This window comes from Sturnira hondurensis, unplaced genomic scaffold, assembly GCF_014824575.4.
Source record: "Sturnira hondurensis isolate 20B ecotype Veracruz unplaced genomic scaffold, ASM1482457v3 Scaffold0022215, whole genome shotgun sequence".
NCBI classification, from domain to species: domain Eukaryota; kingdom Metazoa; phylum Chordata; class Mammalia; order Chiroptera; family Phyllostomidae; genus Sturnira; species Sturnira hondurensis.
In genome coordinates, this window is record NW_028094846.1 from 2,298,190 (window position 1) to 2,318,861 (window position 20,672).

General features: G+C 58.8%; 1 protein-coding gene across 1 annotated transcript; it reads left to right on the forward strand.

Moving 5' to 3' along the window:
- The first annotated feature begins 2,628 nt into the window (after window positions 1-2,628).
- STYXL2 (serine/threonine/tyrosine interacting like 2) lies at window positions 2,629-20,398 on the forward strand. Its single transcript, XM_037035163.1, has 6 exons — window positions 2,629-2,728; window positions 3,296-3,424; window positions 12,491-12,585; window positions 13,256-13,487; window positions 15,212-15,429; window positions 17,202-20,398. The coding sequence occupies exons 2-6, from the start codon at window positions 3,312-3,314 to the stop codon at window positions 20,021-20,023; spliced, it is 3,480 nt and encodes a 1,159-aa protein (XP_036891058.1). The 5' UTR covers window positions 2,629-2,728; window positions 3,296-3,311; the 3' UTR covers window positions 20,024-20,398.
- The last annotated feature ends 274 nt before the right edge of the window (window positions 20,399-20,672 follow it).

Consider the following 20,672-nt stretch of genomic DNA (forward strand, 5'->3'; position numbering starts at 1 on the left):
GAAGCGTGCTCTCCCGGAGCTCCCACCAGAAGTGGTTTCCTGTTTCCCCTCGTCTCCCGTATCAGTGGTCCCGAAGTCAATGTGCAAGTTCAGCGGGATGGCCCTTGGTCCCCTCTCCTCCCGAGTGGTCCCCTCATCAGTTGCCTCTCTTGTCATGTTAGTGCTCCATGGGCCCCCACCTCCCTTCCACCACCCCTTCCCTGTGCTGGGCGGTCACCCAGAGCCTGGCCCTACTTAATGCCCCTGCCGTCCTTCCCTGCCCCTCCCTGCCCCTCCCTGCCCCTCCCTGCCCCAGTCCCACTGTTGGCAAAAATAATATGAGCGGAGTCACTAAATGGCACCATAGCTGCCGCCCCAGAGGAACCGCCTTGCATGTCTGATGCCTCAAATATTTAGATGAAAACAGGGCAAAATGACCTTGGACGGGGCCTAGGGCAACCACATGTCCCAAAGAACTGTCTGCAAAGATAGCGAGGAAGCAGTGGTTAACGACTACTGACCGGAAATCTGAGACACATGTAGAATTGACGTCACCGCCGTGCCCTCAGCACCGACAGCAGAGCCTGCCTCCGTCGACGTCATTGTCCCCTCCCCTCTCCCAGAAGCACCCTCTGCCTCTGCCTCCTGGTTGGACCCTGTCGGCGCATCCCCTGAACCAGTGCTTCCCGTATGGCTGTTCTTCCTGACCTCAAATACATGCTTTGAGAGGCCTTTTTATTTTTGAATTAACATCATCCACGCTTCGCTTTATGATTTGTCTTAGGAGGATTCCCCGGGAAATTCATCCATTTAAAAAAAATTACTGAAGCCCACTATGGGCCAGTTGCAATGAGGTCCTTGGGCAGGAGGTGGCAGGAGGGGGTGTCCTGGGGGACAAGCAGCACGGGGCTCCCCCTCTGCCCAGTCCCACTGCCAACGAACATTTCTCATAGCGTTTATTCATCTGCATAAGCACTAAATCCAGACCTTCTGAAGGCGATAGAGAGTAAGAGTGAGTCTTCTCCCAGCTCGGTCTCCCTGCCACCCGGTTCCACTGTGCAGGGCAGCTGCAGTTATTGGTTTCTCTGTGGTGCACTTATATTCTTTTTTTAAAAAGATTTTATTTATTTATCTTCAGAGGGGAAGGGAAGGAGAGAGGGAGAGAAATATCGATGTATGGTTGCCTCTGGTGTGTCCCCTGCTGGGAACTGGCTTGCAACCCAGGCATGTGCCCTGACTGGGAATCGAACTGTGATCCTTTGGTTCGCAGGCCCGCGCTCAATCCACTGAGCTACACCAGCCAGGGCATTATATTCTGATTTATATTCTAGTGTTTATTCTTCGACACAGCCCACCTCCCAAAGCGTCTCTTCCAAACATGTAGCCTGCACTCCGACCCAGTTGGACACCTCCTCACACCCAGGAGGCGTGCATCCCCGCCTGGCACGGTGTCCATGCCATCCCCTCTGGGACTCCTGTCCCCGTGGTGTCTGCCGTTGGAATCCAGCTGGTCCTTTGAGAGCAGCTCAGATATCAGCTCTGCTTCTCAGAGTGCACTCAGACCTCTTCGGCCAGAAGGGCTGTCTCCCTCCCTCAGCCTCCCGCCGCACGCCGGGTCTCTCTCAGGGCGCTGACCGCACTCTGCCTAATGCTGGAGTTATTTTTGACCCGTGTCTCATTCCTCCTGATAAAACAATGAGCACATTCATGTCTTCAGCCAATTTTTCGTGATAGTGTGTGTGTGTCAGGGAGCATTCCACCTAGCCAGGAAAAAAGGCCATTTTAAGTATGCGGCTGTGTTGTTGCTAACTTGGGTCAAGTGCAATGTCTGACACATAGTAGGTCATCAGTAGATGCCGATGAGTGGGTGGGCAAAGGGGTGAGTGGGTGGATGAATGGATGTGTGTGGGGGGGTGTGTGGATGGGTAGATGGATGGGTGGGGGTGTGTGTGGATGGATGTGTGGGTGGGTGGGTGCGTGGGTGGACGAAGGGGCGATCATGGAATGTGTGGGACTAGGAGGTGAATTACTGGGCTCTGCTCTGATCACAGAGATGGTGGGAGGCGGTGTCATGGAGCAAGGTGGCTTGTGAGTTTATACGAAGTCTATGGAGCTCGAGGAATTTTGACATCGTCCAGGTTGTCAGCTGACCGTCACCGAGGGGTGATGGGATTTTGGAAGGGGAGTACCAACGCCCGGTTTCCTCTCCAGGGCCATCCCTGTTGACAGGAACATAACTCGGCTCGTGAGCTCCGACTTCCCGGCAGTCACCCCGGCGTGCCCCACACCCATGGGGGCTCTGCTCAGCAGGTGCCTGTTCCAACCCCCCCACGCTGACGTGGGCTGGGGTGCAGGTGGTCTCATTCCTCTGGGCCTTAAACCAAGGCTGCCCCAGGTGGGAGGGTACGGAGAGAGGGCCCCCAAAGGCTTTCCTCTGGGCCTCCCCACCCACAAAGCACAGATGCACCCCGCCCATGGGGCCACTGGCTGTTGGAGGGGAAAGCCGACCCAGAGGGAAGGGGTTAAGCGGGGCCTGCATTCCTTCCTCCCAGAGACTTGCAAGCTGTGGGGGCTGGAGGCTAAACTTAGAAGGCAGCTAAGGTTTCCTGGTAACAGCTGTCCTGCCCCTCAGGGAAGAGGCACTGAGGAGAGAGTCAGGCCCCTTCCCTGGTGGGGGCTCCGGCCACTTCAGTCAGGTCCCTCAGTCCCCTGGAGGCTGCCCCTCGGTGGAGACTCAGGCGGTTCTGCTGTGAGTGCGCTCCTTTCTCTGTTTATCCAGCGGGCCTGGGACCCGGGGCGGGAGGCCAAGGACAGCAGCTCTGTCCTGGGGTCAGCGCCCAGCTCTGTCCTGGGGTCAGCGCCCAGCCCTGGCTGGACCGGCTCTGGGAATTTCTCAGTCCTGAGTGGGGTGGGGGGAGCAGTGACTCCAGGGGCCAGCTGCCCCTCCCCCAGGGGGGACCACAGCATGCGTGGGGGAGTTCCTGTCACCCCAGAAAGGTCTTTCTGGGCTGGGGACTCTGTGTCAGCCTCTGGGTGCCCCCACCGCCGCCTCCTTGCTGGCACCTGCGGGAGGAGCCAGGTTGTCACTTCTTAACTCTCGTGACTCCAAGGTGGGTTCTCTGCTCTGCCAGGGCGTGTGTCCTGGTGTCCCACTGACAGTGGCTGCACCGAGTGTGACTTGGTTTCCCCCATGGGCCCCCTCCTCAGGAGGGTATTAGCCCTCCGTCCCCACGTTTACTGAGGTGACATTGCTGCACGCCCCTTCCCCCCTCGATGCCTCTGGCGCCGGTTCCCGAACGGCCTCTCTCACTTACAGAGACTGACAGGCCATCATGGCGACCGGCAGGGACCCAGAGGAGGAGCAGGTCGTCCCCAGTGAGGAGGATGAAGCGGACGATGTGAGGGCTGTGCAGGCCCGGTACCTCCGCAGCCCCTCGCCCAGCCGGTGAGTGAGCCCTGGGGATGCAGGCCAGGGAGTCCACAGCCGCCTGCTAAGTTCACCGATTCAACAGACGGGGAGCCTTTTCTATGTGTCCTTCCTCCCTGAGCAGGAACACCCCGACAGACTGCCCTGTGGGGTGTGGACAGAGAATCCGAGCCTGGGGTCAGCGTGTGGCAGGCTGGGGGCGGGGACCGCTGGACTTGGAAGGGGTGTAGGGGGTTTCCTGGGGGAGGGGATGCTGGGCCTGGACCTGGGAGGGTGAGCAGGAGTCTGGCAGGTGAACCCGGAGGGCAGGTGGCGACCGCAGACTGTAAGAGGAGGCTGCGGGACGGGAGGAGGCCCTGGGGCCAGGCCCCGGGGCTGAGATGCTCTGACCGGACTGGGTCTTTCCAACTGGGACACGTGTCTGCCTGGGGGCCAGTGGCGGTGAGCCCGGGGCACGTAAACCTGATGCAGCTTCCTGGGGAGTCCCCTTTATTTCATGACAGCAGGGCCGGGAGGCTTCCCTGCCCGAGTGAGACAGGTGAGACCCACGCACACACGTGTCCCCATGGAGCTTGGGGACTTGTGCTCTGAAACCCAGCCTTGGGTTCCTGCGTAGAGAAACTACCAGGATAGAGAGGTTTAAAGTGCCCTCCTGCCCGAAGACCTGCCTGAGGAGGCCGGGTCGGTGGGCGGGCGGTGACGGTGGGCGTAGTTGTGGGTAGCACCAGCTGTCACAGCAAAGGCACACCTCTTCCACGCTCAGAAACTTCCCAAACTGGCGCCTGCGTCCTGACTCAGGAACCGAGGCCTCCTGTTTATCTTGAAGGCCCTCCATTTCATGGCGTGCCTTCTAAAATTAGTGCTGGTCCTCAGCAAGACAAGGCGGAGAGGGCGGGGACTCCCGGAGGTGTCTGGGCTGGGCCCGAAAGGCGCCCTCGGCTCTCCCGCTTCCGCTCTCCCCCGTCGCTGGAACGGCAGGGCCGTGCTTTCTCATAGGGAGAGTGGACAGTCGGAGCTCAGAAAGGAGCGGGTGGGTTTGTCCACGCAGAGCCACCCTGCCAAGGCGCACCCTCTGGGCAGCAGCAGTTCCCTCGCCCTTTTCCCCACTCAGGGGACCCACGGGAAGCCTCCCGACCGACGGAGGGAACCCCACGTCCCCTTCACCAGCTGCTGCATGGCGTTCAAGGTCTAGCTGTGTTACGGCTTATAACACCCGAGGGCTTTGCTAAGGCTCCTGGTTTCCTTAGAAACGTGATCCTCAGTAGGTTTCTGAGCTACATAGACCAGATAACGCCCCAGTCAGAGCCTGGCCAGGTTTTCACCCTGTCTTATTTCTTCACTTCTGGTCTATGTGCTGAGCCTCTCGGCTTGGCGAGACGCTTTCTGGGCCAGTGTGAGCAGGAAGCCGGGGGTGCCTGCTGTCGTTTCTAGCGTAACTGTTTCAAGTGTCTCAACAGAAGGTATGGTGAACAGTCTGAGGAGGGGAAGATACAGTAATAAAATATAATTAGCCCTGGCTGGTGTAGCTCAGTGGATTGAGCGTGGGCCTGTGAGCCAAGAGATCACGGTTCAATTCCCAGTCAGGGCACATGCCTGGGCCAGTTCCCAGCGGAGGACACATGAGAGGCAACCATACACTGATGTTTCTCTCCCTCTCGCCTTCCCTTTCCCTCTAAAGATAAATAAATAAAATCTTATATATATATATATATTTATATATATATATGTATAATCAGTGCAGAAGGAAGAAAAAAGACACAGAAAACAATAACAAAATAATAAGAAAACAATGTGGAAAAGCATAACAAATAATAAAAAAGCATAAGAAATAATAAAATGGTAGGCTTAAACTCAAATATGTAAGTAATTACACTAAACACAAAGAGACTAAGTACTATAATTAAAAGGCAATTGTCAGACTCGATGTTTTAATAGGCAACATACTGCTTACAAGAGACACGCCTTAAAACTAAAGACACACAAAGTTAAAAAGGGCAGAAAGCTACACGCCACATTGTCCCAGTTAGCACCGCTCATGACTTCACGACTCAGTGACCTGAGACCACCGTCCCGTTATGTTCACCATCAGGAACCCGGACCAGGGACAGTGGCGGGGCTGGCCTCCTCCCCCCGATGTCTGGCCTCAGCTGGAGAGAGTTGAAAGGGGGGCAGGGGGTGACTCCACAGTGGGGCTGGTATGGGAGAGGCATCTTCACATGGGTGGCGCTTCCCATTGGGACCTTCCTGTTGGCCACATACCACCCCTCCGAGTGCGCTTTCTCATGGCCCGGCAGCGCAAGTCCAAGAGTCACGGCAACAGGACAGAAGTGCACTGGTTTCCGTGATGTGGCCTCAGAGGCTCCTAACGGAGACCACGAGGTTCTGGAGTGGGCCATCTACTCGGCCACCACACCGGAGGAGGGTCAGGGCCCCGCAGCAAAGGGGGCGAGAGGGTGGGACACCCTGCGGCCCCCTCTGGAAAACACCGGCTGCCGCAGCCACAGACACCAATGGAGAAAACAGCCTCGGACGCCATTTATCGATATCAGCCCCAGGAGATGTCGGGTGGGCGTCCCTGGGTAGAAGCCACCGGGGAGTGGCTTCTGGAGTGTCTGCGATCTGATCATGGCGCCTTGAAATACGGAAAGCAAAAAACTGACCGAATGACACAAACAGTGAAAATTTACCCTCTTGGGCCGAAGTATGTTTTTTACAAAACAATCTCAGCCTCCCTGATGGGAGGCAAAACATTATTAAAAATGTGGGCAGTTTTCTAACTGGTGATTCAGTCGAGGGCAGTGAGATGCCGTGGAAGGAATGCAGTCGGCAGAATTGTGATGACTCCGTACAGTGCCAGGTGGGTGCCAGATTCACCGGGCGACCGCTTTGTCAGCTACGTACGTACGTGTCTCATTGCTGTGTGGTGCACCTGGAACGGAGAGGATGTTGTGTGTCCACTGTAGTTGAAATGCATCAACAGGAAGTCTGAACAGAACAACGAACAGAACTGATCTCGTTGGCACGTCTAGACCACGTACCCGACACTGCAGAATGCACGCCTTCACCCCAAGCACAGGGTCTGTCTCCCGAAGCGGGTCACCCGCTGGGCATTGCCGATGTCAACTCATGTTTAATGTTTAAAATTATGCACACCGTGTTCTCTGACCACTTTGAGACTTGAGCTAGAAACCGATAAAAACGAAAAGCGTATCCTACAAATTCAGATGAAGATCACCACTCAATCCCACTGCCCACTCACCACACTATCTAAGATTAAAGTCTGGGGACGGTGAGTGCTGCCAGGACACGAAGCCAGCACACCCCCACCTGTGGCAGTAAGTGTGTTCCCCTGGAAAATGATTACGTGGCGTCGACTAAAACTAAACACGTGCCTGTCCTGTGACCCAGCGGGCTCCCTGCTGACCCGTACTTACCAGGAATAAGAACCTGTGTTTTGTCCACCAGAAGGATGTTTTAGTGGCTAACGGTGATGGAGGGTGTAGAGTGTGTAAGCGGCAGGGAGGACTGTCCAATTAACAGCCGGCCGGCTGCATGGAGTCTGTGTGCGTGGTTTTAATTACTGGCCTGGGGCACAGGCGTTGTATTAAGTGCCTGGCACTTTGGTGCCATAGAGTATGGGCCGGGGAGGGGAAAGGGACACGGGGAGACCCCACAGCAAAGGAGGGGGCGGGGCTCCTTTCTCTGTGACCCTCCATGTCTTGCCAAGTTCAAATCCATTGCTCGCTTTGGCTTTTTGGATCTGAATTTTTGAAACCTCTGCAATGTTTTGGAATACCTGGCGGATCTGGTCAGGCCCTCTTTTGTGGTGGCGTTTCCCGTGCACTGTCAGTGAACGGTGACGTTTCTCAGCTGTGCTCTGCCAGCCGTTGGTGCGGGGACATCCGGGTGCGTGCCAGGTGTGGCGGGCGGGCAGCTGGCCGCAGTGTCAGGCCCAGTGTCCTCAGGACATGGCTCCCCCGTCTCTCCTTTCCCTTCGATAGTTCTTTTCCCGTGATGATCTTTCGCCTCTGCGCTTTCTCCAAGCCCGCCAGATGCCACTGGCTAAAAATCGATTTGCTTCAGTTCCCTGGCTCCTCCCTTTCCTCTGAGCCTCTACTTTGCCGGCCAGCGTGCGGTCACTTTCCTTGGAGGTGAATGAACGTTCAGGGAGAGCTCGTTCCTTTTCTGCAGAAGCCACATCAAGAAAGACACCCCCTCCCAGGCCTCCACCTCCATGTCACTGCCAGGGGGCTCCTGAAAAGGGAGCGACCAGCTGTCGGAGGGGCAGGGTTGGAGGACCCCAATTCCACTTCATGCTGCGTCTGACAGCCATCCAGCGGTTTGTAGTGGTGGACTCCAGCCCTGCCGACTGCCGACCTCAGCAGGACAAACCATTTACATCTCGCTCAGAACGCGCGTACGCAGGGGTGCCCTTCTGGTGGAAGGCGCCGTTCTGGTTTTTCCCCTCGTTTCTTCCCGGGTGCTGGGCACGACCCATTGACCTGGTTTTATGATTCACTTGCGGGTCACAGTTCATGTGTTTAGAAGGCGCAGGCTTGAAGGAAGCTGCCCCGTCCTTCATTCTCGGAGAGGAAGTTGGTCAAACTCTGCTCCCTTTACGAGCTCTCTTTCAATTCACCCTCCAGGCTTTCTAGCTGCTTCTTCCCGGTCCTGTGATGAGGTGTGTATCGATCTGAGGTCCTCTCTGTCCCCGCCTGTTGGCCTTGCCGCTTCTCCTCAGGGCGTGAGTGCCGTCCACTCCATCTCGGGGATGCGGGCGCAGCCCAGACGTGGTCGTAAATCAAACCTCCCTGGGCGTCTCGCTGGCCTCGTCGTAGAAGCTGGGCCAATGTTCCTGCCCGGCCTCCTTCCCCCTTTCTTTCTGGGCGCTGCCCCTGCTCCTGGACCTCCCCCCAACCCCGCCCCGGGACGGTGAGGCCCTCCCTCTACGTTGCCTTGCAGACTGGTAAACTGTGTTGGTGGCGAAACAGTTTTATGGCTGCCGGGTCCCATCTCTGCTTCAGCCTCATAAAAGCACTGTGACCCACGCCCTGCACGCGGCCGAGCTCCCTGGCTTCACGTGTTCGCATCTGCGGCCAGGGGCAGATGTGCTGTGGGGCCGGGGAGGGGGTCCTCCCTGAAGTGTCCTGGGCCGAGTCTTCCTGTGCCGGTCCCCGGATTCGCCGAGGAATGAGCTGAACTTCCGTCTGTGCTAGGCACAAGGAGGGAGGGCACTTCTCTGTCATTTCTGTTTTCAAGTTTTAGTTTCAATCGCTCCCTATCAAACCCACAGCCTCCGAGCTTCGGGGCATGGGGGAAAGGGGCTCGGTTCCCCGTACTTAAAACCACACGCACACCGTCAGATGCCAGCACTGTGAAGGGAATGGCCGGGCCTCGGGTTCGAGGGTGGACAGTCCCAGGCGGGGCACCCGCTGACGCCACCTGCCAAGCTCTCCCCCAGGCCTGTCTGCATACCCCTTGGGCGAGGGCGCTCGCTGCCCCTTTTCCTTTGTGCCACGGCTTGGAGTGCGGACTGCAGCCCCGAGAAAGCGCCCCCAGGGCACAGAGCCCTGGAGGCTGGTGGAGGGAAAGGGTGCTGACCTGTGGGAGCCAGTGGGGCTGCCTGGAGGAAGCGCCCAGTCGTCTCCTAGGAATAGGAACTCTCAGCGGCCTGTCAGGATTCTGTCTGATCTTCTGCACAAACCTCATCTGATGTAATAGTGACCCTTAATAACCCAAACACTTGTTAATAGTGTAAATAACGTCAATCATTATAAATAAAGGAATAACTCTCCCTTAATATTGTTGAGAGGGAGATGGGTTTATATAGACATTTATATAGACACGTTTATACACGTTTATATAGACATTGAGGCTCTGAGGGTAGTTTTGTGAGATGTTGGAATTAACAACAGGATGGCCCCAAACCCTGGGCCCAGACGTCCCCGGGCTGGTGTCGCTTGTAGTTTCTGGCCCCCGTGGAGGCAGGGGTCAGCCCCGGGTCCCGACGAGGTTCTGGACCATGGCAATAAGGGAGAAGAGGGTCCAGCATTCACTCGAGTTTCTCTCCTGAGTGCTCAGAACGGTCCATTCCTGTTGTTTACTGCCGCTTATTATTAACAAGTCACCCCAGAACGTGACGACGCAAGCCCAGGATGTCGCTTCACTCCCCTTTCTGTGGGTCAGGAACTCGGATTGGGCAGCTTGTCTGTGTCTCTCGTGGAGTCAGCGGGGGTGGGGGTGACGTGTGCAGGCTCCGCGTCTAAGAGGCTCAGGCAGGTGGTGGCTGTTGGCTGGGAGCCTGGCAGGAACTGCTGGCTGGTGGCCTTCCCGGGTGGTGCTTGGACTCTCACCCGCCAGCATGAGGCTTCCAGGGAGAGCGACGGGAGCCAACAAGGGTGGCTGCCCTTCAGCCCGGGCTCAGACCCTGGCACAGTGCTGCTTCCAGAATATTCTATTGGTGAAAACAGTCGTGAGACCACGCAGATTCAAGGGGGATAGACCAACCTCTCTAAGTGAGGAGGGTCACGGGTCAGGGGCCACCTCTAGTCTACTGTAAGAGAAACTCATTAGCTGCCCACACAGACTCGGAGAGCCTGCATGTTTGGGCCTGGGGAAGGCAGAGTGAGCGGGGACAGACTGGAGCCGGGACCCCGTGCTGCCCCTGGCGGCCCGGTCGGGTGATGGGCCCGTGACCCACACCCGTACACCTGATCCTGTTGCAGTCAGTGAATCAGAAAGCGTCTGTGCCATTTTCACTCTGTCCCAGACCACGGTCTTTAGAGACCCAGCCGTGGTCCTGCCCCATGGGGCGGCGGGGGGTGGGGGCTCGCGTCAAGGAGCCAGGCCCCGCCCACATGGTTTCACAAGGACATGTCAGCGTGCACCTGAGACAGGTGCACCTGAGGAGGTGGAGGGTGGCCTGAGAGGAGAGGTGGGTGAGGAAGGAAGCCCTGGGCACCCAGGCAGCGGGCACGGGCCTCTGCCAAGTCCCTGGGCAGAAAGGAACTGGGGGGCTGTCAAGCCTCGGGCCCCCCCAGTCCTGTAGGAGAGAGGCGGAGGACCGTCCCTCAGGAACTGCAGTGACAACGTCTCGTTCTGCTGCCCCTGGGCAGCAGGGGCGGGTCCAGCGCATCCTGGGTAGAGGCCAGGCTGCTGCTTTCTCCCGGCAGAGACGTCTCCTTCCCGGCAGCCTCACTGGCGCTGAGCGTGGCCGCCGTTGTGCCGAGGGTGGACCCTGGCAGGGATGCCGCCTGCCAGCTCATCTGCGAATCCATTCAGTGCCCTTGACTTAATCCGCTCGGTTCAGCTCAGCTGCACCCAGCACAGCCACCTGCCCGCCCGCCCGCCCAGCCACCGCTGCAACATGTATTTTTAGGTACTTCCCTGTGCCGAAGCCCGCGTGGGAATGGGGGACCCAGCTGGGGTTGCCTCTACCAACTGGCTCACCTCCCCTGCCCAGTCGGCAGGGTACCAGTGGGTTGTGGGGGGGAGAAGGTCGGAGTTAGAGCGTGCCTCCCTGTGTTCGTGACCCAGCCCTGCCCCTGACTGCCCACCCGGGGGGCGCAACACCTCGGAGCTACAGTTTCTCATCTTGGAGCAGGGTAACAATACCTATTTCTGGGAGTGGTGCCAGAATTGAATTCATGGAAGGCACTCAAAAATCATATCTGTTCCCAGCACAATGGATGAATGTAAACCAGGAATGCCATCCGCAAACTTCTAAACCGTGGCGACGAAAACAAACCCCCGTGGGTTTCCACCCACAAAATAGGTCAGTTACAAAGATGGGGAAACACATTAACTTTAGGTGTTTCAAAGCAAAATGACGGCGGGCAGAGGTTCCAGCTCTGGGTGATGGTGACAGCCGCCCCCCACCCCCACTGGCACCGTCACACCTGGGCAGGGTGACGCAGCAAGGGTTCGAGGGCTGTGCGAAGTCAGCAGGAGCAGGCAGGTTAGGGAAGGAGACCAGAATCCAGAGGGCCACCCACCCGGAGGCGGGGGTGTCGTGTTTCTCCTCCGGAACCCTCAGCCTTGAGGCCAGGCAGCGTGACCGTGGCGGCCGAAATAGCCGGAGGTACTTAAATAATAAAACGTTATCGGGCAATAAAAAGAAATAAGTTATTGATTCATGCAATAGAATGGGTGACTCTTGGATGCCTTTTGCTGAGTGAAATAAAGCCATCTCCAACAGACTCCATTTCTATATGACTCCATTTATATAACATTCTGAGAAGGTCACATACACTATGGGCACATAAAGCCGGCCGGCGATGGGACCAGGGACCAGGGACAGGGAGGGGTTGATTGTAAAGGGGCAGAATGAGGGAAGTTTTGTGATAGAAAAAAAATGGTGTCCATTAAACCTTCTTGCTTTTTTTTTAACCTCTCTGAACCTCGGAAACGCTAAGCAGAAAAAGACCCAAAGGTTACCAGCCCTGGAAAATCTGGGGCCCCACCCGGAGGAGGATACCCACCCCCATAGTGTGGTCCTAACTCTGTCCTGCCCGTGACTCACCAGGTTCCCCCAAGGCCCCTGGGTCACCTCTGCTGAACTCTTTCCGGGAAATGGCCCCGACATCCTCCTTGACTGCTTCATCGCGTCCTGGCCCAGGCTGGCCCTGGGGGTCCTCGGTCTCCCCATTGCCCCGGCGATGAGGCAGCCCTGCATCCTCAGCCCGTCCCTTACAAGCAGGGCCAGGCTACGCGGGGCATCCAGCCACCAGTCCAGTGGAACTCGGGAGGGGCAGGGGCAGGCACAGGCTCAGTATTGATAATAGAACAGGGGACTAGAGGAAAACCAGCAAGACTTCTAAGGGTGGGAACACAGTAGAGACAGTCAAGCCACATCAGAGGGAGTGTCCTCAACCAGAGACGTGTCTTCCACGGCCTCAATGACCACATCTGCGGTCTGAAGACAGCAGGACCGCTGACCCCCACCCCCAGGCTTCTGCCGGCTCGGGCTCCTGGGGAGGCGTTCCCTCCGTGTCTGCTTGCTGCTCACTGTGGCCGAGCCCGGGTCCGGGTTTCCCGAGTAGGAAGGGCCCCTCCCTCTCAGGGTCATCTCATCTCTCTTCTCAGGTGCTCCATGGTCTCGGAGGCGGACACTGAGAGCATCTTCATGGAGCCCATCCACCTGTCCTCGGCCGTGGCGGCCAAACGCATCATCAGAGAAGGTAATGCCATCGGAAGCCAGGCAGGACCCCCTTTGACAAACTGGAAGCCGACAGGGGAGGAGGGGGCCAAGGCTCACTGGAGAGGGGGCCGGTTTGTGTGGAGTCCGAGCTACTCCGGCCCGTTGCCCGAAAGGCCCGGGCACAGTCCTGGTGACTGCCGCCCGGCCAAGCACAGACGTGGATGCCCGGGCCTGGAGCGGGCGGTGCCCGGAGTATAAACATGTAAACTGCACGTGATTGAGAGGAAATGACCGAGGCAGGGTCCGCTCTTCCAGGGAGACTGTGCTTGGTGCGAAAAGGGGCCAGGCCCGGCCCCTTTCTCCCCTTTTTAGGAGAGAACACCGTTTGTTCCTTTGGTAGATGCTTCTCTTTTGCACGGGGCTCTGGGGGAGGTATGATGAGTGCGACTCAGACCTAGGCCGAGGACCTCGGTCTGAGAAACCGCCTGCCGTCTTTAGGGAACTATGGGGGTGCGAGGAGAGCCGGTGTCCCCTCCCCTACATGGCTGCTGCCCGGGACCCCACGGGTCCAGGAGTCCTTCCGGCAGACTCTGCCAGCATTCAGCCCATGCCCAGAGTCCCAGCAGCGCACTGGCCGAGAGCAGGCTGTCCCCGGGGGCAGGGAGGCCGTGGTGTCCCCGCTCTGATGCGGACCCTGCCTGTCCCTCCAGAACTGAAGCCTCGGGGGCCGAAGGCCACGGCCGAGTGCCCAGGCATGCTGGAGTCCGCCGAGCAGCTGCTGGTGGAGGACTTGTACAACCGCGTGCGGGAGAAGATGGATGACAGAAGCCTCTACAACACGCCCTGTGTCCTGGACCTACAGCGGGCACTGGTCCGAGACCGCCAGGAGGCCCCCTGGAATGAGGTGGACGAGGTCTGGCCTGGAGTCTTCATAGCAGAGAAGTGAGTCTGATGGCCAGGCCCTGACCCTTTGTCCCGGCCCTTCGGGGAGTGCCCCAGTGAGGGGACAGTCTCCCACATTCACCTAAGGCCTCAGGGGCTCCATCCAGAAAACCGGGGCTGCCTGGCCACCCGCCCAGCCCCCGCCTTGGAGAAAGGCCCCAACTCACTTGCCTGCACCCAGAGATCCCCTCACCTCCGGGTCCACGGGGCCAGGTGCTGGCACAATTGCCTTCTGCCCCCCACCAGGGCTGTCTGTCATGGCCTTGCCCCCCAGGGGCCTTCTCTGGGCCTCCTTCCCGCCCAGAGCCTTGCCAACATGACCCCCTGTTGCCATCGTCCCCAACACCCATTCAGAGCCATCGGCGATGGTGACTTTTACATGCATTTACCAGCGTGCGAAAAGGCTCACGATGTAGCCAGAAGAGAGTTAGGTTACACGGCAGCACTGAGTCAGCACTGAGGTTACCGGGCAGTGCTGAGTCATGTATGGGTGCGTGTGCGTGTACGTCTGCGTGTGCGTGTGTGTGCAGCTTCCTCAGATGGATTCGAACCAGATGTGATGGCATGTTAACGGGGCTTCTAGCCAGGAGGGGGTCCTGCTGGTGATTTTTATTTTCTTCTTTAGGTTTCTTTTGGAAGGCACAGATTTCCTACAGCAAACAGGCACTGTTGCTATAATCAGGAAAAAAACTTTATTTTAAGAAGTTTATCAGTGGTTTCCGGAACAAACCCCAAAGCAGCTCACTCAGGTCCCATTCCTTCAGGGTCTTGCCGGGACGTAAGTGGAACCAAAGGCTGATTTGGGCACCTAATTTTTGCTGATCCACCGACTCCTCCGAGAGGTTCTCCCCGTGTAATTAGCCATCTGTCTAGGAGCAAAGGAGGAGACCTGGGCCCCAGGGGACTGTGCGGAAACTGGCTGTGGATGGTGGGTCTTGTTCCGCACGGTGGAGTGATCTGTTGCCCAGAACCTGGTGGCCAGAGCTGGGTGCCGAGCCCCAGGGGCCAGTAATTAGCACTGTGGACGCAGATGCACTGGCGCCGAGGGCTGCAGGGACACCAGGAGTCTGCAGATGGCCCTGGCTGAAGGCCTCTGCTCCGTCTTGGGCCGCCCCGTCCTGGGGCTGCTCAGACTGCTCCCCGTTCCGCTGTAGCCAAGAGGGCTCTGAGCCAGACCCCTGTCCCCGGGTCTGTGTCTCCTTCCCCGGTCAGCCTTGGTAAGTTGCCAAAGCTGTCCAGGGCATTTTTATAACCTTCCAACGGGAACAAAAGCAGTATCTTGTCTACCTCGTCCATGTGTTATTAGGATAAAATGAAATAACATGTGTGAGGGGACTTTGAGAGGCGGAGCGTCCAATGGCCTGAAGCACCCCTCACGGATTATCACCTTTGTCTGCCCCTTATGAGTCTTGGGGAGTGAGTGTGCCTTCCCAGGGCCCGAGAGTTTAGCCTCAACAGCTCCAGACCATACAGAGGTTTCCTTCCACGTCCGCCTTGCTCTCATCTTCACCCTGCCCTCCCTGGCCAGCTCCCTCGTCTTCTTTGCTGGGACCAAGTCACTCGTCCCTTTTTATAACTGTCCTCGCAGTGAGCCCCGACACACGGGGGAGCAGGGAAGTAGGCCCTCGCCGCTGTGGCCGCCTGGCCCCCCCTCTCAGTGCTCTGCACCTTTCTAATTCTAGTCTGGAAAATTAAAAAAAAAAAATCCCCGCCTCTGTCCTCAGGAGCGTGGCTGTGAACAAGAGCAGGCTGAAGAGGCTGGGCATCACCCACATCCTGAACGCCGCGCACGGCACCGGCGTGTACACGGGGCCTGAGTTCTACTCGGGCCTGGACATCCAGTACCTGGGGCTGGAGGTGGACGACTTTCCCGAGGTGGACATCTCCCGGCACTTCCGGAAGGCCGCCGAGTTCCTGGACGAAGCGCTGCTGACCTACCACGGTGAGCTGGGGGCGGGGGCAGGGGGCGCCTGGGCCGGGCGATGGGAGAAGCAAGGTGGGTGTGATGTGAAGAAGACCTCTGCCACGTCTGGGGTCACCTGTCCTAACAAGGCCATTGTCTCATTGTAAGAAGCAGGGTAGGAAAGGACTGTCGTGGATCCAGTAGGTGCTGACTGAGGAGCCGGAGGGTGTCGGCTGCTGTTCCCGGCCCAGGGACAGGGGTTGGGGCGGGACACACACAGAGCTGATGGCCCTGGCCTCTCCCACAGCAAGGAGAGCAGAGAAACGGACAGGAAAAGGGAAAGAAGAACATGCGATACTCTTGTGAAGCAGAGCGTGCCTGGGTGACGTGTCAGAGTGACAGGCCAGCCCCTGCTGCAGCAAGTTAGGGGGGACATGTGAGCTGAGTGACAGGGAGGAGCACCTGGCAGAGGATGGGGACACAGCAAAGACCCCAAGGGGGGTAGGCTTGTTCAGGAGCCGTGGGCAGCACGAATGAGCCCTTCAGGTGGAGGTGAGGACACAGGGTCCCTGTGTGCAGACAGGTAAAGGCAAGGCCGGGGTTGGAAAAGCGCCTTGACAAATCTCACCTCTTCGAGTCGGGAAGCTCCACCTCAGGAGGCTGGGTAGGTGGGAGCAGGAGGAGAGTGGGGCCGTGGCCCAAAGGGCGCGTCGAGAGACTCAACTGCAGGGTGTTTGTCGGCACAGCTAGGGGCACTGGGCACAGGGAGAACGCAGGGTTGGTGTGCAGAGCCCTGGGGGCGAGGGGGACGAGACTGGCTGTGCTGTGCTCTGTACCACGGGGCTCCAGGCCATGTCCTGTATCCCTGGGACGCCAGGGGCCTTATCTAGAGACCAAAAGTAAGAGATTGATCCTCTTAAAATTGCTGTGAGGATTGACATGTTAAAGATGCACGTGGGAACATTTAAAGAGATTTGGGTGTTAGATTGGAAGACCCAGAATAGCCAGGAAAATAAAAATACAATTTAGCAAAGAATATGACAGTGATCTTCGTAAAGGTTTGGTGTGAAAGGCCTGGTTCACACAGATGTGCTCGTCACTGACCCAGAGTGTCACAGGGGAGCCCCGAGTGCCTGTCCCAGGGAGCCATGCTCTGTCCCCTCAGGTACAGAAGTTTTCAAAATATTACAGTGATCTAAATAAACATGGAGTGAGGTGAGTGTGTCTGGTATATGTGTACATGTGAGTGTGTGTGTGTGTGTGCATGCATACATGAGTGTATATGGTGTGTGTGGTGTGTGCGGTACTGAGCTCCCCGTCACTGGAGACACCCAGTAGAGCCCAGATGGTGGATGAGCCAGCCCTGAGCACGTGGTGAAGGGAATCCTTCATTTTCACCTGTGCTTTTCCGTGCTCTCCAACCTCGAGATTCCGCGTCTCTGTGATTCACTCACCTTGGCCTCGTTTTTTCTTTCTCCCCCTAGCCCCGCCCCATTCTTTTATTTCTCCTCCTCCCGAAGCCCGGTTTGGCAGGGAGAAACAAGAAGCGCTCTCTGGCGTTTCTAACTCGGGGACAGTGGTCCGTCCCTTCCCCTACTCTCTCCCCACACCCACCAGCTTCTGACAGCACAGAAAACGTCCCCGCGGGCACAGGGCACCCCACTGCTCCGTCTGACATCCGTGACAGGGCTGGGCCTGGGGGTGGAGGGAGACCAGAGGTCGCGTCACCATGGGACACCCAGCCGCCCAAACGGTGCTCATAGAAAGGCCGCCCTGTCGCTGCCACCTGGTGACGCGTGTTTCCCCCCCAGGGAAAGTCCTGGTGAGCAGCGAGATGGGCGTCAGCCGCGCGGCCGTGCTGGTGGTGGCCTACCTGATGATATTCCACCACATGGCCGTCCTGGAGGCCTTGCTGACGGTGCGGAAGAAGCGGGCCATCTACCCCAACGACGGCTTCCTGAGGCAGCTCCGGGAACTCAACGAGAAGCTGATGGAGGAGAGAGACGAGGACTTCAGCCGGGAGGGGGACGCACACGGGGCGGAGGAGGGCGAACACTTGGGGAGCCCCATCGGGGCCAGAGTGCAGGGCCTCACTGTGGAGGAGGAGGACGACGCCGCCAGCCACCTGAGTGGCTCCTCCCTGGGGAGGGCCAGCCTGGCCTCCAAGCCCCTCCCCCTCATCGAGGAAGAGGAGGAGGAGAAACTCTACAAGCAGTGGAAGAAGGAGCAGGGCCTCCCCACGGGCACGGCCCCCCGGGGTGGCGATGGCAGGTGCTCAGCCCAGGGCGGGGAGGAGCCGGAGGACGAGGACGTGGAGAGGGTCATCCGGGAGTGGCAGAGCCGGAACGAGAGGTACCAGGCAGAAGGGCACCGGAGGTGGACGCGGGAGGAGGAAGAGCAGGAGGAGGTGGAGACACAGGCGGGAGAGGCTGGCTCCCGGGTGGGGAGCAGACGCAGGCTGACGCTGAGCGAGAGCAGCGCCTCGGAGAGCGTGAGCAGCCGCGACAGGCGGATCCTGACGCAGCAGCTGGAGGGCAGCCGCCAGAACCGCGGTGGCAGACGCCGCTGCGACTCCGAGTCCACGGAGAGCACGTGGGACATGTGGAACCAGAGGCTGCTGGAGATCGAGGAGGAGGCTTCCCGGAGGTACCACTCCCGGAGCAGGAGAGAGGAGGCGGACGCCAGCGCGGAGGCGGGGAGCAGGGCGCGGGAGGACGACGAGGAGAGCGTGCTGTCCGAGGCCAGCTCCTTCTACAACTTCTGCAGCAGGAACAGGGACCGGCTCACCGCCCTGGAAAGGTGGAAGGTCAAGAGGATCCAGTTTGGGTTTCACAAGAGGGACTCGGAGGCGGGAGACGGCAGCAGCGAGCAAGGTGCAGAGGAGGCCGCACGGGAGAAGCACATCTCGGACGTCAACCTGACGGCCTACCAGGCCTGGAAGCTGAAACACCAGCAGAAGGTGGGCAGTGAGAACAAGGAGGAGGTGGCAGAGCTCAGTCAGGGGGAGGCCTCTCTGTTGGCCAAGAAGAGGCAGCGGAGGCTGGAGCTGCTGGAGAGAAGCAGGCGGACGCTGGAGGAGAGCCAGTCCCTGGGCAGCTGGGAGGCCAGCAGCTCGGCAGCCACCAGCAGCATCCCCCTGTCTGCCTTCTGGTCCGCAGCCCCCTCGGTCAGCACTGATGGGGACACAGCGTCGGTGCTCAGCACCCAGAGCCTCAGCTCATACCCGTCTCAGGCCGTGAGCAGCACAGGCGGATGCCCCGCCTCTGCCCCCACCACACCGCTGCCCGACCTGCCCGTGGGGCCGGGAGACACCATTTCCATCGCCAGTATCCAGAACTGGATTGCCAACGTAGTCAGCGAAACTCTCGCCCAGAAGCAAAATGAGCTGCTGCTGCTGTCCCGTGCACCGTCCAGGGCGAGCGTCAGGGTGGCCCCTGCAGCCGGCCACCCGGGGGACGACCAGGCATCCATGCTCAGCGCGCAGAGCGCCTCCTCCCTGGGCCTCCCGCCTCCAAGCCACGCGGGACGCAGCCCCGACACGCAATCCGTGCTGTCCGACCGCAGCTTGCTGAGCTCCGGGGCCGGGGGTGCAGGCAGCAGAGTGAGGGGTACCAGCAAGCCCGTGTCTGGCCTCTTTGCGGACCAAGTCAACCTGAAAGAGCTTGGCCGGAAGGAGCAAGAGATGCAGACGGAGCTGAGGGAGAAGATGTCCGCGTACAAGATGGAGAAGCTGGCCTGCGACCACAAACGCAGCCACCTCTTCAAGAAGAAGAAGAAGGCCCGGGAAGAGGAGGATGGGGATGTGGGTGACAGAGACGAGGACACGGATAGTGCCATAGGCAGCTTCCAGCATTCTTCCCGGGGGGACTCCCAAAAACCTGACACGGACGCTGGCTCCTCCCTGGACACCTCTGATCGCTACGGCCACGGCCGTGGGGCTGGCCGTGAGAGGGACAGCAGTGTCACTAAGTGGCTTGATGGCCTCGGGACAGAGGGACGGTCTTCTCCCCAGAGCGACTGGTCTGGAAGCGCACGGGGGAAGCACACCAGGTCCTCACTGCTCCGGGAGACTGAGTCCAAATCCTCCCGGTACAAGTTCTCCGAGTCGCGCTCGGGGGAACAAGACACCTCCTACCAGGCGGCCGATGGCAGTGCGGTGAGGAGCACTGCGCGCTTCTCCTCCTCCTCCACCCGGGAGGGCAGGGAGACGCACCAGTTCTCTAGGGCCCTGTTCAGCGAGGCCTCGAGCTCCCGGGAGGCCAGCCCGGAGCCCTCCTCCGGGGAAGAGTCCCCAGGGCCCCGGCGTGCACCCTGGGCCAGGCCCAGGGACTGGGAGGACGTGGAAGAGTCGTGCAGGGCAGACTTCTCCGAGTTCGGAGCGAAGAGGAAGTTCACGCAGAGCTTCGTGAGGTCGGAAGAGGACGGGGAGAGAGAGAGGACGGAGCGCAGAGAAGAAGGAAGGTTTGCTTCGGGGCGGCGGGCCCGGTGCCGGCGAAGCGCGGATGGGGAGGAGGAGGAAGAAATGGATGACGAAGCTGTCATTGAGGCCTGGAGGCGCCGGCAGGAGGAGACCAGGACCAAGCTGCAGAGAAGGAGGGAGGATCAGCAGGGAGGTGGTCCAGCGGGGGACTAAGGACGCAGGGCTCAGGGCACACAGGGCCACCGCCCATCAGGAGACAAGGGTGCACACAGGCTCTTCGAAGGGGCAGAGTTGAAATAAGGGGTCCCGGACAGAGGGTGGAGAAGGAGGAGAGCCGTGGGGAGTGCCAAAGGTGGGGCCAGCTGACACTGTTTCCTAGCCTCACTTACGTGTCCAACAGGGTTTAGTGCGGGTGAAGTGGCGAGCTCGCCAAGGCCCAGGAGGCTGCGAGTGCGAGATGTGCTCTGGGCGGAGGTTTTCTAGAGGGACCCAGAAATCCACCCATGGGAGTCTCGCCCTGCCGGGCAATGCTGTGTCCTGGTTGTTTCTTTTTCGTGTTTTGGATCTGCATTAAATGAGCACGTTGTCCAATACGTCTTCTCCATTCTGGTCACTTTTAGCTCTTGGGATGTCAGGGCGAAGTGTTACACATACGCGGCTGAGTTATCAGAAGCCGGCTTCTCCTGGCCCCACACAACACCGCCCTTGTCACGTCATTACAAGTGACGATGCCTTTTGTGTATGACCCAGGGCAGCAGGAAGATGCCGGGAAGACCCTTGAGAGTAACAGAGAGAACTGGGGGAGGAGAGGACGGATTTTATTCTAGTTATTTTTAATATGTTTATTGATTTTAGAGAGAGC

Bases quoted from the DNA above. Each gene is read 5' to 3' on its own strand.
- STYXL2 (XM_037035163.1), top strand. From the start codon at position 3,312: ATGGCGACCGGCAGGGACCCAGAGGAGGAGCAGGTCGTCCCCAGTGAG. The intron at 3,425-12,490 runs GTGAGTGAGCCC...CTCTCTTCTCAG, and splicing joins CGCAGCCCCTCGCCCAGCCG to GTGCTCCATGGTCTCGGAGG. The intron at 15,430-17,201 runs GTGAGCTGGGGG...TTTCCCCCCCAG, and splicing joins AGCGCTGCTGACCTACCACG to GGAAAGTCCTGGTGAGCAGC.